The sequence below is a fragment of the Tursiops truncatus genome, chromosome 1, assembly GCF_011762595.2.
Source record: "Tursiops truncatus isolate mTurTru1 chromosome 1, mTurTru1.mat.Y, whole genome shotgun sequence".
NCBI classification, from domain to species: Eukaryota; Metazoa; Chordata; class Mammalia; order Artiodactyla; family Delphinidae; genus Tursiops; species Tursiops truncatus.
This window is the reverse complement of record NC_047034.1, coordinates 55283250-55299691: the sequence shown is the minus strand read 5'-3', so window position 1 is coordinate 55299691 and position 16442 is coordinate 55283250. Positions and strand designations below refer to the sequence as shown.

Here is a 16442-nt window from a genome sequence, read left to right as displayed (position 1 = left end):
TTGTGTATTCTCTTTTTCTTGTTTAGCCTGGCTAGACTATTTATCAATTTTATTTATCTTTTTAAATAACTATCTTTTGGTTTTGATTTTTTAATTTTTTTGTATTGTTTCTTGTTTCAATTTCATTGATTTCTGTTATATTTTTTATTTCTTTTAATCTGCTCTCTCTTTTTTTAGTTTCCTAAGGTTCCTAAGGAAGCATAAGTTTTTTATAATTTTAGGTGTTTTTTTCTTTCCTAGTATATGCATTCAGTGCAACATATTTCTAAGTACTGCTTTCACTGCGTCCCACAACCTTTGATAAACTGTATTTTCATTTTTGTTCAAAGTATTTTAAAATTTCTCTTGAGTCATCTTCTTTGACTCATGATTACTTAGAAGTGTGTCATTTAATTTCCAAATATTTGGGAATTTCCAAGCTATCTGTTACAGATTTCTAGCTTAATTCTATTATGGTTTGACAACATTTATACAGTTTTAATTTTTTTAAATTTGCCAAGGTATGTTTTATGGCCCAGAATATGGTCTCCCTTGGTGACTGTTCTCTGTGAGAAAGTATATTCTTTTCCTGTTAGATTAGTATTTTGTAAACGTCAATTAGATCAAGTCGACTGATAGTGTTATTCAGGTCAGGTCATCTATATCTTTGTTAATTTTCTGCTTGCTTGATCTGTCATCTCAGATAGGGGTGTTGAAGTCTCCAAGTATAATAGTGGATTTGTCTGTTTCTCCTTTCAGTTCTATCAGTTTTTGCCTCAAGTACTTTAATTCTCTGTTCTTAGGTGCATACTCATTTCAGTTTCTTGTGTTTTCTTGGATAATTGACCCTCTTATTATTATATAATACCCCTCTTTATCTCTGATAATCTTTCTAGTTCTGAAGTCTGCTTTGTCTAAAATCAATATAGATAACTATATTTTTTTTGAATGTTATAAATTTCTTTATTATTACTTATTATTAAGTACCAACTAAATATGCAAAAAATTTGAAGCCACCCTTCCACAACCCACTCTCCCCTCTCACACCCAAATTCCACACTTAGCTTCCAGCAATTTGTCAAAATTATCATTTAAGTGTTTCTTCCAGTTTATGGCTCCAGCAGCTTCTGCTGCAGGTAAACAGATCTCAGTCGCTGTCTCTCTTTTGCTTGCCCCCCGATTTGGAATGGCAGTTGGTCCTGTGACCTCAGTTCTCTGATGGATCCAAGAAAAGCTATTGATTTTCAGTTTGTTCAACCTTTTCTTGTTATAGGGAAGGGAGTGATGACTTCCAGGCTCTTTAGCTCATACCAGAAGTTGAATTATTTGTCTTTTTATTACTGACTTGTAAGAGTTCCTCATATAATCTGGATATTAGACCCTTATCAGATATATGACTTGCAAATATTTTCTCATCCTGTGGATTTTATTTTTACTTTCTTCATGGTATCATTTTCAGCACATTTTAAATTTTGATGTAGTCCAGTTTAACTATTTTTTTCTTTTGCCACTTGTGCTTTTGATGTCATATCAGAAACCATTCTTAACCCAAGGACATGAAGATTTATTCCTATGTTTTCTTCTAACAGTTTTATAGTTTTAGTTCTTATATTTAGGTCTGTGATCCATTTTGAATTAAGTTTTGTGTATGGTGTGAGGTTGGGGTCCAACTTCATTCTTTTACATGTGGATATCTAATTGTCCCAACAGCATTTATTGAAAAGACTATTCTTTCCATATTTAAATCTTATTACTTGCCTGTGGAAATATTTTAAAGTGTTGACTTTGCATTCTCAGATTTTGTGTTTGTGTGCAAATTTGATAAGCATGTCATCTCTATATTGAGGTTCAAAGCAATCTTCAGTCCAATAAAGTAGCATTAGGTAAACTTCTAAAAGTATCCATAACGCCCTTCAAGGCAGAGTGTTTATGGTTGTAATGAGAGCTGTCTTAATTTTGAGTAGAATGAGAAGTGGTGAGCTGTGTTCTGGAGAGGTCACAAAATTACATATGGTAAACTAATAGTTTTCTTGTTAGCATGGCAGAATATCTGACATTCTCTTGGGCTAAAGAAAACCTCTATTATAAATGGACATCTTATTTGAATTGAGCAACCATTAGTATTCATTCACATGCTAATTCAGAATTAACTATTAGTGTAAATATCACTTATCTAAGAAGAATGTTTTGGTGGAAGAGACAGATAAGTTTTGAAGGAGGAGAGGTGTGGGGAAAGTTCAGTACACATAGTGATGTTCCATTGATACCAACCTTGGATCTCAAGAACAGATGAGGAGACTTTAAGAGACAGTATAATGTAGTGTTTTAGAGCATGTACTCTGAAGTCAGACTACCTAGTTCGAATACTAGCTCCACATTTGGTAGTTGTGAGAACTTTAGCCTGATTGGGGCTTTTAACATTTTTTTCAACACATTTATTAAATACCTACTATGTACTAGACACTAAAGTAGGAATGGAATATTCCCTGGTGAACAAAACAGAGTTGGGATTGCGGGATAGCCTTAACATCAGGGGTGGCCTCAGGCTTCTCTGCCTTTCCTGTCTATATTTCATCTCATACTAACTATAGTTGACCTTTGAACAACATGGGTTTGAACTGTCTGGGTCTGCTTATACACAGATTTTTTTCAATAAATACTATAATACTACACAATCTGTGGTTGGTTGAAGCCACAGATGAGGAATCAAGGATATAGAGGGCCAGCTATGGTACGTGAGCATCTGTGGATTTTGGTGTCTGTGGTGGTTCCTAGAACCAATTCTCCATGGATACTGAGGGACACCTGTATTCTTACCCCCATACTCATTATTATGTAGCTATTGTGGCCTCCTTTCTGTTCCTCAGTAAGCCTTTTCTTACATCAAGGCTTTTGTATTTGCTATTTCTTCTACTTGAAGTTCTTTCTCCCTAGTTCTTGCCATGGTTTGCTTATTCTTATTAAATCCAAATGTCAACTGAATCCATATTGCTCCCTGCCCCTTCTCATCATCTTTTCCAGTACTTTTTCCAGTATGTGATCCTAGTTAATTTTCTTCTGTATTATTTATCACATCCATAAGAATGTTAGTTCTAAGAAGACTGGGCCTTCGTTCATCTCACTAATCATTTAGTCTCCAGTTTCCATTACAGTTTCTATCACATAGTAGGGACTCATTAAATATTTGTTGAGTGGACGAAACAAAGCTGATACCTGTAGGAGTCAGCCATATGAAGGTAGGAGATAAGAGCTAAGACCCTAAAGTGGGAGAAAACTTTCTATGACTAAAGAGCTGTAATGATAAAGTGACAGAGGCAAGGGTGTGTCAGGCCTTTAAGTCCTGGCAAGGAGTTTGTATTTTATTTGAATTTTAATGAAAAGATTTTAGTCTGGAGTTTTAATGTAATCCAACGTACTTTCCAAAAGATTTCTTTGGCTGTTCTGTGAAGAGTAGATTAGGGAGAAGACTGGGGGTAGGAGATGGGTTAGGAGACTTTTATAGTAGATGAGATCATAGCTTGGATTAGATTGGTAAAATGGATGTGGAGAAAGATGGGGATAGATGTGGGATTTATATTGGAAGTGGGGCTGACATGACTTGGCAATGAGAGGAATGAAGAAGTAGAGATGCATCAAGGATGATAACCAGATTTTTTGTTTGAGCAACTTGGTGGAAGGTGGTGTTCTTTACTGAAATGGGAAATTGAATAAGGAACAGCTTTGGATGGGACATTAGGAATTCCATGTGGGTCACATTTTAAGATACTGATAAGAATTCCACATGGAAATACCAAATAAAGAGTTGGATTCCAAATCAGGAGTTTAGAGGAGACATTTGGGTTAGGATAGAAATTTGGGAGTCTTTCAGCATATAGATGCTATTTAAATCCATGGCAATGAGAGATATTACTTAGAGTGTGTGGCAAGGAATCAGAAAAAAAAGCTCGGGACTTGAACTTGGGGGAATTTCCAACATTTAGAGGTCAAGTAGAGGAGTGGCAACTGAAAAAGATTTGGAGAAGGATAGGCCACAGAAAGAACACCTGGAATGTGTGATGTCTTGGCAATCAAGGATTCATGGGGCAGCCTGAAGGGTAAAAACATGGCTTCTAACATATACTGCATTTTCAGAAACATATAATGTGCAAAATGAGAAAAACCTTTAGAGGACAGATGAATGTGCTTGAAGGGTTTTAAAAAGGAAGGATATTTATATGCCTAACAAATAAATGAGGGCTAGCTAATTACACCGGCCTTGGAGTTTGCAGTAATTATCCTTTGTTTTGATATTATTAGAAACTTTGATTTTTGATAATGTTAGGAGGTAATTTTTTAAAGTGTAACTTGAAGGGGGAAGTTATTATTAATTTTTTTTTTCTGAGAGTAATGGTGTTAGTGTCACCTAATGGCAAAATGAGATATTGCAGCCGTATTTATATGAGGCAGTGAACAAAATAACCTCATTAGAAAGAGAAAAAGAACATTTATGGGGGAATTTTTGGCATGGAGCAGACTTACCATGGTTACAAGGTCCTGCGTTCTTTAGCACTGGTCTACTTGTCCTACCTCTCCGTCACATTACCCCTTTGGTTACTGAGCAGATTGGTTAATATGCAGTTCTTTTTCATCTTCCAGGTTTCAGCTCAAATATTTCCCTTTCATAGAGTCCTTTCCTACCACCTTACTTAAAGTTGTCCGTGTATTCCTTACAGCTACTCTTTGTTACATTAGGCTGTTGTATTTTCTTCATAGCCTGAGAATGATTTGGGATTACCTTGCTTGTTTCCTCACTAGATGTAAGCTCCACGAGAGGAGGCAACTTGTTTGCCTTATTCGCTCATGTAACCGCAGTTGAGTATACTGACTGTTATATAGTGTACATGTTCAGTTAAAATTAGTTGTGTGAATATTTGAATTTCTGGAAGTGATAGAGAATGTTGAGTTTCTATGGTGTAAAGTAGAGATCTATCCAGAAAACAGAATCACACTGTATTTGATTACTGCTGCATGAATGCAATGTGAAAGCTTTGCTCCCCTCACCTCCCCTGCTTTTTTTGCCTCCTGTAGATAAGTGGCTACATGTCTGGAAAAGAAAAGATACATGGCTTAGGGTGTTGAATTCTATGTTAATCAGTCAATTTAAGGGACACAGAAAAAATATTTTAAGGTACAGTACTTAGTCTTGAGGAGATAAGTTTTTGCAGACATTTAGGTTTAGTTATAAAGTAATTTCAGTGAATGTATTTTTGTTTGTGTATGAATTTGTAGATACTTCTAGCTTATTTATTTATTACTTAGTTTTCTATTTATTAAAAAGAACAAAAAGTATTTCTAGGAGAAATGTGTAGAGTGCCAAATAGTAGTAAATCCTTTTAGTTGAGATATGGTCAGGTTTGTGTTGTTTTTCAGGGAACAATATGGTTCTTTTAGCGTGGAAACTCAGGGTACATTTCCATTATGTGTCCCAGCCCAAGAAGGTAGCCTCCCTAGTTTTGAGATAATTATCTAGCTAGCAGAATTCTTCCTTGCATGAACCAATTTTAAAGCCCAAAGATTGATCAGGTACTTAATAGTTCATGTTTTTATTCACTAATTTTTGTTCTTACTCCTTGTGGTTTTGACCAGGTGGATGTGGGAAGAGAGGTTTGCAGCACTGAAATGGAGGTCAGAGCTTCATTACAGAAGATTAGTGGGTCATCGGATTCTGTGACTACACTGAACAGTGAAGAATTTGTTTTGGTTCCTCAGCATGCAGATGATACTTCTACAAAAGATGATGAAAAACCTGAACTGAAGGTATTTTTCCCTTTTCTACAAATGATATTATTTTAAATTACTATTATTATTTTTAACTAGGTGAAACTTATCTCAGGAGATATATAAAATCCAAAGGTTTTTCTTGAGTACTGACCTCGAGACTAGAATCAGTGTTTGATTTATCCAGATGCTAAATATTTGGTTTGTGTATTTTTAAAGTTTTTGCTTTCGGTTTTTTATCTTTTACTTTAGAATTCAGAAAGAAAGAATAGGAGGGAAAAAAGAAGAGAAAGGATAATTGGCAAGTTAGACTTAATGGTTAAATCTTACATAAATTTAATTTATCTGGATATTTTTGTCTCTCTTACTGCTGCTGGGTTTTAAAAATTAATTATATAAGCATGTAGTTATGTATTATTTTCACTTGACTTTTCTTTATGATTTTTATGTTTTAAGTCAGCTGGTAACATTCAAGTATGTGATTTAACACTTGTCTGAATCTTTTTGAAGTATATGTTTTATAATTTTAGCAGTTGAGTTTTTATTTGGATGTGGTCCTTTTTCTTTTTCATTTTTATGTTGCCTTTCCTAACTTGGAAAAAAAAAAAAAAAAGAACCAAATAAACCCAGGTATACATGTATGGGAAGTGCATAACCACCCTCTAGAAATAGGAAGAGAGAAATTAGCCAAAAATGCTGTATATTATTTATAACTTTTATTTAATATTAATTATATCAAAGGTATGTTAGTATGTTAATCTAATAAAATCAATCTAATAAAATTTTATAAAAATCAGATTATTAAGTACTCATTTTACATTATGTTGAGGATATATATTTTTATAATTTTATTAATCAATGGATTTCTTTAAATTTATTCAAATATCTGTATTTAAATAAACAGCTCTTTAAATTCATTTAACTCTGTATTTTCATATTAATGTGTTTAAGGCATTTATTTACTTAGGCTTTGTGTCTCACTTGCTTTTAAGAAGAAGATGAGTCAACTTAAGAGTAAGGAAATTAGCAGTACTCCTTGACAGCTCAAGCAAAATTTGTAAAGGAGTCAGAAATATGTTTATGCTATGATAACAAAAAATATGACCTTTTAAATGATATCAGTGCTACATATTATCTATTTAAATGTATCCATTTTCCTCTTTAAAACACATAAATTAAAAAAAAAACCCATAAATTTAGGATTACCCAGTTTTTAGAATACGTTTCTAAAAGAGAAAAAGAAAAAAATAAGAAAAGAAAATATCTGTAAATAAGATCTTAGATCAGATATAGTTGGAAAATGCATGGTATGTTTCTGAAGAATCCTTTTCTGGTACTAGTAATCCTCTAATTTAGTTGAGTTTATAACTCAGGATTTTATATATATCTAATGAAATTAGGTACAGCTGTATAAATTCTTGGTATTCAGTAACTATATTTAAATTTAAATATTTAGATTGTTTAAATTTCTTCTAGAAATGAAATATTTTCATTAAGTTCCAGAACCATGTTATGATTGAAACGAATTGTCTTGCTTTGTCTGTAGATAGTTTCTAATGGTGATGAACAACTGGAAAAAGCCATGGAAGAGATTTTGAGAGATTCTGAGAAAGGGCAAAGCAGCCTTCTTTTTGATTGTCCGAGTTCCAGTGAGATTTCAGACCATTCATTTGGAGATGTTTCGGCCAGCCAAATAAATAAGCCGTCTCTTCAATTAATTTTGGATCCGTCGAATACAGGTACTGTATTGAACTCTTAGAAACTATAATAGAAATGGGATAAAGTGATAATGAAAATTTTAAGATGAATATTAGAAAATTTTATTAGCTTCATTTTCTAAGATCAAGGCCAGCAGCTTTTCAGTTCCCACATTGGTTCTTATGTTTCTGTTTGTATCTCCACCTGTAAAATCAGTCTCAGTGTTCTTTGAGAACTGGCTCTATGTCTGGGCATTCATTTTACCCCTAGTACTTGGCATATAGTAGGCCCTCAATAAATACTTATTGAACAAATGAATAAATACTTATTGAACAAATGAATAAATTCTTGGGTATCAAAGAACAGTGTAATGGACACATTCTTCCATATAATGTGACTTCTTACTCAGTTTGACTACAGTTATTTCAATTACAATTGGTGAAAATTCTAAGTAAAATAACATGTCAACTCCATCAGTGTAATAATACTGTAAAAGTATTTATTACAGTGTAATAAATAATATGTACGTGCATGAATGAGTAGGATTTATAGTAGGAATACCAGTTTGTAAGTCAAAATGGTTTTGGATGAAGGAAAAGCCAAACCAAACCCAACCCAACTCCTACTTCAGCTGGTTTAAACACTGGAGGTGTGGTTTGATCTGGCCTCTGGTAGTATTTCTTTGTAAACTACTCAGCTTTGATCTTCTCCATGTCATCTTTCTCCTTAACTGGCAACCTTTGTGGTCACAAAGTAGGTAGCTGCAGAAATTGATAAGTAAGGCTAGGTGATTTGTTCATGTCTGGTGACCGAGAGAAAGGCTCTGATCTTTTACCCATCGAACAAAAGTTGTGAGTTTTACTCTGATTGGACCAACTGAATCATTTTCTAGTAGTCAGGGGAATGATATGAGCCAATAGGTGTAGGCCTTGGTTATATTCAAACTCCTCAGTAAGTCATTCTGACAGAGGAGATGAGATCATCCTGACTGATTTAAGGCACTCATGATCCATTTCTGAATGTTCATGTAGGGTAGGTGTAGATATAGGCCAGAGTGCTACACAGTGGAAACTCGGTGGCCCTACCTTAAACACTGTACCCCAAATTTATTCCTAGTGAATCAAATATTTAAATGGGAAAAATGAACCTTTAAGAAGAAAATAATGAGAATATTTTTGTGATTGTCAGGGTAGGAAAAGCCAAATCATAAAGGAAAAGCTACTTGCATTTTAATACATAAAAGCTTAAATCTGAATGAGAAAAGTACCATAATAAATATGGCTAAATGAGGCTCAGAGAAGATATTTGCCATGTGTTGGGGGTCCCCAAAAGTGCCCCTAGTTTAATGATTCATTATAAAGACTTGTAGGTTTCAGTGTATATTCATATTCATGGCTAGATTTAAGTTCAAGGGGACTTTATGTGTGTGTGTGTGTGTGTGTGTACACACAAGATTGGAAATAAGCCTTACAAAATATTAATTTTTTTAGTTCTTGATTGAGGGAACATGAGAGATTATATTTTTCATTGTGCTTTTCTTTATCTTTTGAATTTCTTAAATCCCTAGCATTCGCCCCAAACCCATAGCATACTGACATCAACATTCCTATAGTTATTTTTTTGGTTAATAGATTAATCAAAAGGAAGAAATACCTTTATCTTCTCATGTATTGAAAGCTCTGATGGGTTATTGGAATCAGTTGTCCTTTGCAATGGCCTAGATAATATTCTTATTTCTGAGCATATTTGATAGGGACCATGTATAATGTACTTTTGTGTTTTCAACACCCATTATATTAAATACATTTTAAAAAAATGTATCTTTCCCTGAAGATCTCAGTGGATAAAAATTTCCACTTTGCTTTACAAGTAAGTTTTTAAAAAGCATTCTTTTCTTGTTATATATTGTTTCTTTTCATTTTCAATGAAAAGACATATGTTTTGTGTTCTCCCCAAAATTAATATATTGAAATCCTAGTGATGGTATTAGGACGTCGGGCCTTTGGGAGGTGATTAGGTCATGAGGGCAAAGCCCTCATAATTGGGATTATGTCCTTCTAAAACAGACTCCAGAGAGCTAGCTTGTGCCTTCTGCAGTGTGAGGACACAGTGAAAAGATGCTCTCTAGAAAGTGAGCTCTCATGAGGCACCAAATCTGCCAGAGCCTCAGTCTTGGACTTCCTAGCATTCAGAGCTGTGAGAAATAAATGTCTGTTGTTACAAGCCACCCATGTGGTATTTTGTTATATAGCAGCCTGAAAGAGCTATGAGAAGACATTTCAGCTGCCTCTTCATAGTTGCAGTTTTTGTTTACAGAATTGTTGTGGTCGATTAAAATGACACATAACTTCAAAGGTAAGGGACTGTCTGGAAAGTATCTAGATTTAAATGGGCTAAAGTGAATATTAAAGATATGTAATTTGCCAGTGATAAATTTAGATAGATAAGGACTTTTGTTTAAACATCATGATAACTTGTTGGTTTTTATGTCCTGGCTACTTGGATTCACCTCTACAGGGAATCTACTAATTTACTGTAATGTACTAAAATAATGTGTGGATACATAGATGAGTCTTCTCTCTCATGCTCTTTGTTATTCTTTGCATCTTTCTGCTAAGGAAGGGATGATGGAATTCAAAAGTATGACTTGAACAGGACTGAATTTATATTTAGGAGGATATGAATTTCTTACATTGATGTGTGATTTTACGAGATCTAGAAGTGTTGCCTTGCTAAAAATATTTTGCTATTTGTTTGCTTAACTTCAGATTTCCACTAGTCATGAGTTTTGTCTACATGAAAGCTGCAGTTATGATACATTTAGTTGTGGATGAGATAGGATCTAAGTGGTACCCAGAGATGATGTGTGTTTGCCATTAATTGGTTGCTAAAAGGACCACTAGCTCTAAAAAATTTCATTTATTTACTGATTAATTCATTTGGCATATATTGAGTGCCTAGTCTTTTAGATACTTGTTATAAGTGCTGGGAATAAAAAGAGGATAGAACAGTTCCTTCCCTTGAAGAGCTGGTACTCTATAATTAAGGGCAGAATAAACTTCATTTTGATTTTAATTCATTCTGTTCTAGACCTTTCATAGAGGCTAAGACATGATATCTGCAGTTCAGACCTAGATTTGAATCCAGGCTCTGCCTGCAGCTTGGACAAGTTATTCAACTTCTCTAATGATCAGTTATCTCATCTGTAAAATAGAGATAAGATAGAACCCGTTTCATAGGGATTTAGAAGTTCAAATGATACCATCCACATAAAGTATTTTGTAAAATGCCTGGCACAAAGTAAGTACCAAATAAAATGTTTGTCATCATCAATAGTTTTGGAAATCTTGAACCTCAGAATAAAATCACATACAGTTTTAGGTCAAAGCCCAGTAATTATAACATATTACTTTAAATGGGCATGGGGAGACTTCTCTGGTGGTCCAGTGGTTAAGAGTCCGTGCTTCCACTGCAGGGGGCACGGTTTGATCCCTGGTCAGGGAACCAAGATCCTGCATAGCGTGTGGCTCGGCCAAAAAAACCCAAAAAAAAACCAAAGGGCATGGGGCAGGGTGTAGGCCCTTTACCTCCATTGACATACCTAACCCCTGGATTTCTATGGAGCAGTGTTCTTTGAATACTCTAAAGATGTTGTCCTGCTGTCTTCTCTATCATTTCTGATGAGAAATCTGCAGTCATTTGAATCACTTATTTGTTCCCTTATTTGTAACATGCTGTTTGTCTACTTTCAATATTTTTTTCAATATTTTTGTTTTCCAGCAGTTTGGTTATATGGGTGTGGTTTTCTTTGAATTTATCTTTGTTGGTGTTCACTGAGATTCTTGAATCTGTAAATTTATATCTTTTATGAAATTTAAGAAGTTTTCAGACTTTTTTTTTTTTTTTTTTTTTGCGGTATGTGGGCCTCTCACTTGTGGCCTCTCCCGTTGCGGAGCACAGGCTCTGGACGCGCAGGCTCAGCGGCCATGGCTCACGGGCCCAGCCGCTCTGCGGCATGTGGGATCTTCCCAGACCAGAGCACGAACCTGTGTCCCCTGCATCAGCAGGCGGACTCTCAACCACTGCGCCACCAGGGAAGCCCTCAGACATTTTTTAGAAAATTTTTTTGTGCATAGTCTTTTTCTTTTCCCGTGACTCAGACAACAAAACTATTAGATATTTTCATATTGTCCTGCAATTCCTAAGGCTCTTTTCATTGTTTTCCAATCTTTTTCTTTTCTCCTTTCTTTAGTTTAGAAAATTTCTGTTGATCTGTATTCCAGTTTACTGGCTCACTATTCTGTTATCTCCTTTCTTTTGAGCCCATCCAGTGAATTTTTAATTTTAGATATTCTATTTTTCTGGTCTAAAATTCACCTTTTTACATTTTCTGTTCCTCTGCCATGGATTTTAATATTTTCACTCATTCCAGGTTTGTTCACCTTTATGTCATAGAGCATGGTTATAATACCAATTTTAAAGTCTTTGATAATTCCAGCAACTGCATCATTTTGGGATTGGTATCTGTTGATTGCTTTTCCCTTGACAATTGGTCACCTTTTTCTATTTTTGTTTTTTGTTTTTTTTGTTAGTTGAGTAACTGAATTGTTTTCCAGACTTTCTGAAACTTACGTTTTGAGATTCTGTTTCCAGATAAAATCCTCTGAAGAATGTTGATTTTGTTTTATTTTAGCAGGCAGTCCACTTGGTTACATCCAGACTGCAAGTTCGATCTTGCTTTCTGGTTCCAAAGTCAATCAATTCCAAAACCTTTGCTATGCTTCTTTGGTCTGTTCCACACATGTATAGCATGGTGGTGAACCCAAGACTTGTGTTAGTTCATACACAAAATTAGGGGATTACCTTCTCCAACTCTCCTCCTCAGAATTTCCCCCATACTCTCTGGCTTCTTGGGGCCCATTTTCCTTCTTCTCTTGCGTAGAAAGACAGATTTCTCACGTCAGGACAGAGTGGTAAGGGAAAAGAAAGAAAAAAAATAGCAGAGGTTTCCTTTTCCTTTTTGAACCACAAGAGCCAAGCCCGTTTGTTTGGGTGTTCTAACCACTGAAAGGTTCCTTTTCTTCGAGTTGCATATGCTACGGCACGCCATCCTTTCCCCCCAGCCCCACTTCCCACATAGTGGTGCAGCTCCAACACTGGGGCTGGCCTTGTGGTAGAACTGGGAGAGAAAAAAGAGAGGGAGAGAAAAAAAAGTTATAATTCCCCAAACGTTCTCTGGTTTACAGGGACTCTTTTTTTCTGTCCTTTGGCCAGAAAAATAGGATTTCTCTCACAGTTTTGTTGCTCACTGCACAGTTCTGCAACTTGGGCGGCCTGTAGGTCAAATGTGGGATATAAAGGATGAAAAAATGTAAAAAGGAATTCAGTACTACACTGGTAGTTCTTCAAGTTTTGACCTCTCTCCAATCTGTCTGTTGTTACTTGCTTTAAAAAAAAAAAATATCCTGGGCTTCCCTGGTGGCGCAGTGGTTAAGAATCCGCCTGCCAATACAGGGGACACGGGTTCGAGCCCTGGTCCTGGAAGATCCCACATGCCGTGGAGCGACTAAGCCCATGCACCACAACTACTGAGCCTGTGCTCTAGAGCCTGTGAACCACAACTACTGAGCCTGTGAGCCACAACTACTGAACCCCGCAGGTCTAGAGCCGGTGTTCTGCAACAAGAGAAGCCACCGCCATGAGAAGCCAGTACACCACAACGAAGAGCAGCCCCCGCTCACTGCAACTAGAGAAAGCCTCCGTGCAGCAACGAAGACCCAACACAGTGAAAAAATTAATTTATTTATGTATAAAAATAAATAACTAAATAAAATAAAATGCCAAAAAAAAGATGAAAGAAAGAGACAGGGAGGGAGAGAGGGAGGGAGGGAGGATGGGAAGTTCTTCTTTCTTTTATCTTTATGGAAGATCTTGGTGGCTGCAGTGTGGAGAATAAATTGGAGGAAAGAAAGACTGGAGGTTACTGCTGTAGTAATTTGGGTAATGACTATGGGGCCAAAGAAAAGTGGGATGGATTCAAGAGTTATTCAAGGCATGGATAGTTCAGTGTACATCTAATGAATTCAATTTTGGACATAATGATTAATAAGATTTCCAAATGGGGATGACCAGCAGTCTGCTGTATTTTAAAGAAATTAAACAACAAGGAAAAAGTCGTTCCCTCATATTTATAACTTTTGGTGCTCTTCAGTTTCCCTCTAGTATCATTTTCCTTTATCCCAAGGATCTTCTTTAATATTCTTGTTTTCTTATGCAAATTAGAATTAGTTGTTATATCCACCCAGGGAATATTTCATTTCAGATCTTGCATTTTTTTAGCTCTAGAATTTCTTTTGGTTCTTTTTTCTGTCTTCCATTTTTCTCCTTTTGTTAGGTGTTTTTCTTTAATTCCTCTATCATAGTTATAATAGTTACTTTAACGGTCTTGTCTACAATTTTGTCATCTGTCTTTTTTGGATCAATTTATGTATTGTTTTTGTATTTGGGGTATACAGAGTTTCATGAATCTGTGAGCTACACAGATTTTGTAAAACATTTATTTCTTCAGAAAGCTTTTTCCCCACCTTTTCCTCTTTTGTAGAATTCCAGTTACACATACGTTAGACAATTTGAACTACTTGATCTACCGTGTTCATCAGTCACCAAAGCACAGTTTTACCATACGATCTTGCAAATAATTGTTTTTGCAAAAGTACTTGCTAAATTAACAAAAATGCATATATGTATATATGTATATTCTAAACATGTTTGTATTCAGCCTTAAAATGTATTTGTAGTTTTTTATATGTCCCTTTTGAAATATATACATTGAACTGATTCAAAAGTGGAAAAAACATGTTTCAGTGATTGAAGAACATGGTAGATGAAGTACTTCATTTGAATAGCTTTAGTTTTTCAATAGAAAAAAAGTGGTGAAGGGTGCATGATTTAGTATAATATTTGGGAGCTGGAGTGGGGAGGTTGGGAATGGCTTTTGTGAATTATTTATTAATATCCTGTAAGTGTAATCCTGTTAATGAGAGTTAGAGCATGTCACAAGGATCTAGTTTGGGTGAGACAGGCTGCTTAATTTTGTACAGCGTGGATGCGGGTAGCGGGAAGAGTTGGAGATTAGCTGAATGTGGATTTTTAGGTGGGGATGGGGAGAGTGGCAGAGGGGAAGCTTTATACTACCTGATATATGCAGATAAATACTCTCTAACCACAGCTGGGACTTTGCTACATGCATGCTGTGTTTAGAATTAAAGTGGATTTTTTTTTTTTTAAAGAATTTGGGGAAGCAATCATAGGATAATTCATCAAAATAATTATTTTGAGGAAAAATTTTTCATTGAAATACTTACATATTTTATAGAAGCCAGCAAGCTAGGAAGGAGAAAAATAAGGAGCTTGACTTTGTTGGTATTAGTATGAGATTGAACATTTTAACATTGTTGACTTTTGCTGAGGAATTTAGGCTGATTAATAAATTTGGTGCTATGCAGGATCTTTACCAGAGACACTTTTAACTGATTTTAGTTTTGTTTAATTCTCATTCGTTTTAGGATAATTCACACTGGCTTTAGTGTAGTCTTTTCTTCTTATTGTTTTATATCATTTGAACTCCGTATTTTTGATTTTTTAAAATATAAAGCTTAGAATTTTTTTTTTCTTTTCCTCTGAAGAAGTCATAGATAATACTTTGAGAGATCTGAAGTACAAAATGGCCAGTTCCAAAACTCTAAGTTAAGATGTAGGATAAACATTAAAAGAAATGAAAACACAGAGAGACCTAAATTTTATTTGCAATTTTTCATTTGTTTTTGGGCAATAGATGAAATTATACTGTGAAGTTTTATATTAACTTTTGAGTGTTTCTTTTTTTTTTTCTTCAGAAATTTCTACACCCAGACCATCTTCTCCAAGTGGAATACCTGAAGAAGATAGTGTTTTATTTAACAAACTGACCTACTTAGGATGTATGAAGGTTTCTTCCCCACGTAATGAAGTGGAGGCTTTACGGGCAATGGCAACTATGAAATCTTCCAGTCAGCACCCCTTTCCTGTTACTCTGTATGTGCCAAATGTTCCGGAAGGTTCTGTGAGGTAAGCTCTAATCCCTTATTACCCCCTTAGACATGTGTGAAGGTTTTTTGGGTAGTGGTGATGATATTTTATCATAAGTGAGGCCTTGGACTTACTCTGAATTCACTTTTACTCTGTAGCCCTGCAAAGTAAACATGTTTAGGTTTAGACTGTATTCCTTATTTGCAAGGGGCATTTGTAAAATTTGCTTAGAATACTATAAATGCAACTATAACTGTCAAAATACCTATGATTTGTGTTTCACCTTGTCATGTAACAGTGGTTCAGAAAACTAGAGTGATCCCTAGATTTCAAGCTCTTTACGTCAGACTGGAAAGAAGCAAAATGGCTTTTTCTCACATGCTTCACTAGGAATAATACTTAATGTCATCTGAACCTTGAATTTCTTTAAATGTAAATCAGATAACTGTTATTTTCCTACATTCAGCCCTCCAGTAGCCTCCAATCACACTTGTGATTATATTTGAAATTCTTACCATGTCTGGCCCTGATGATCTGCTTTGACCTGATCTTCTGCCCTTCTCCCCTCTCTTCCCTCCCTCCTTCGCCCTCTCACTTCTTTCACTACATTTACTTCATTCATTCATTCACTTCATTCATTTGCTACATTCCAGTCATAGTAGCCTCTTTGCTCTTTCTCAGACACAGTCATGAATCCTGCCTCAGGGCCTATCAGTCAGGATTCCTACCTCAGGGCTTTTGTGTAGTCTTTTTACTCTGCCTAAACAAGCTTTCCTTGGTTTTCCAGTGGCTTTTTCACTTCTCTCCGGTTTCACCTCAAGAAACCTTTTTATCAAAAGAAGGCTTCTTTTTCTTCCTTCCTGTTTTTCTTAAAAGGGTTTATTTTTTAGATCACTTTTAGGTTCACAGCAAAATTGAGCACAAAGTACAGAGATTTCCCA

General features: G+C 35.4%; 1 protein-coding gene across 7 annotated transcripts in view; it reads left to right on the top strand.

The window, feature by feature from the left end:
- The window catches only part of RABGAP1L (RAB GTPase activating protein 1 like), a 682857-nt gene that overhangs the window by 57649 nt on the left and 608766 nt on the right, over positions 1-16442 (top strand). For all 7 annotated transcript variants that reach the window (XM_073804143.1, XM_073804149.1, XM_073804154.1 and 4 more), the window contains 3 exons: positions 5605-5775; positions 7283-7475; positions 15330-15540. In XM_073804143.1, the coding sequence (XP_073660244.1) occupies positions 5638-5775; positions 7283-7475; positions 15330-15540 (542 nt within the window). In that variant the 5' untranslated portion in view covers positions 5605-5637. The remainder of the gene's footprint in view (positions 1-5604; positions 5776-7282; positions 7476-15329; positions 15541-16442) is intronic.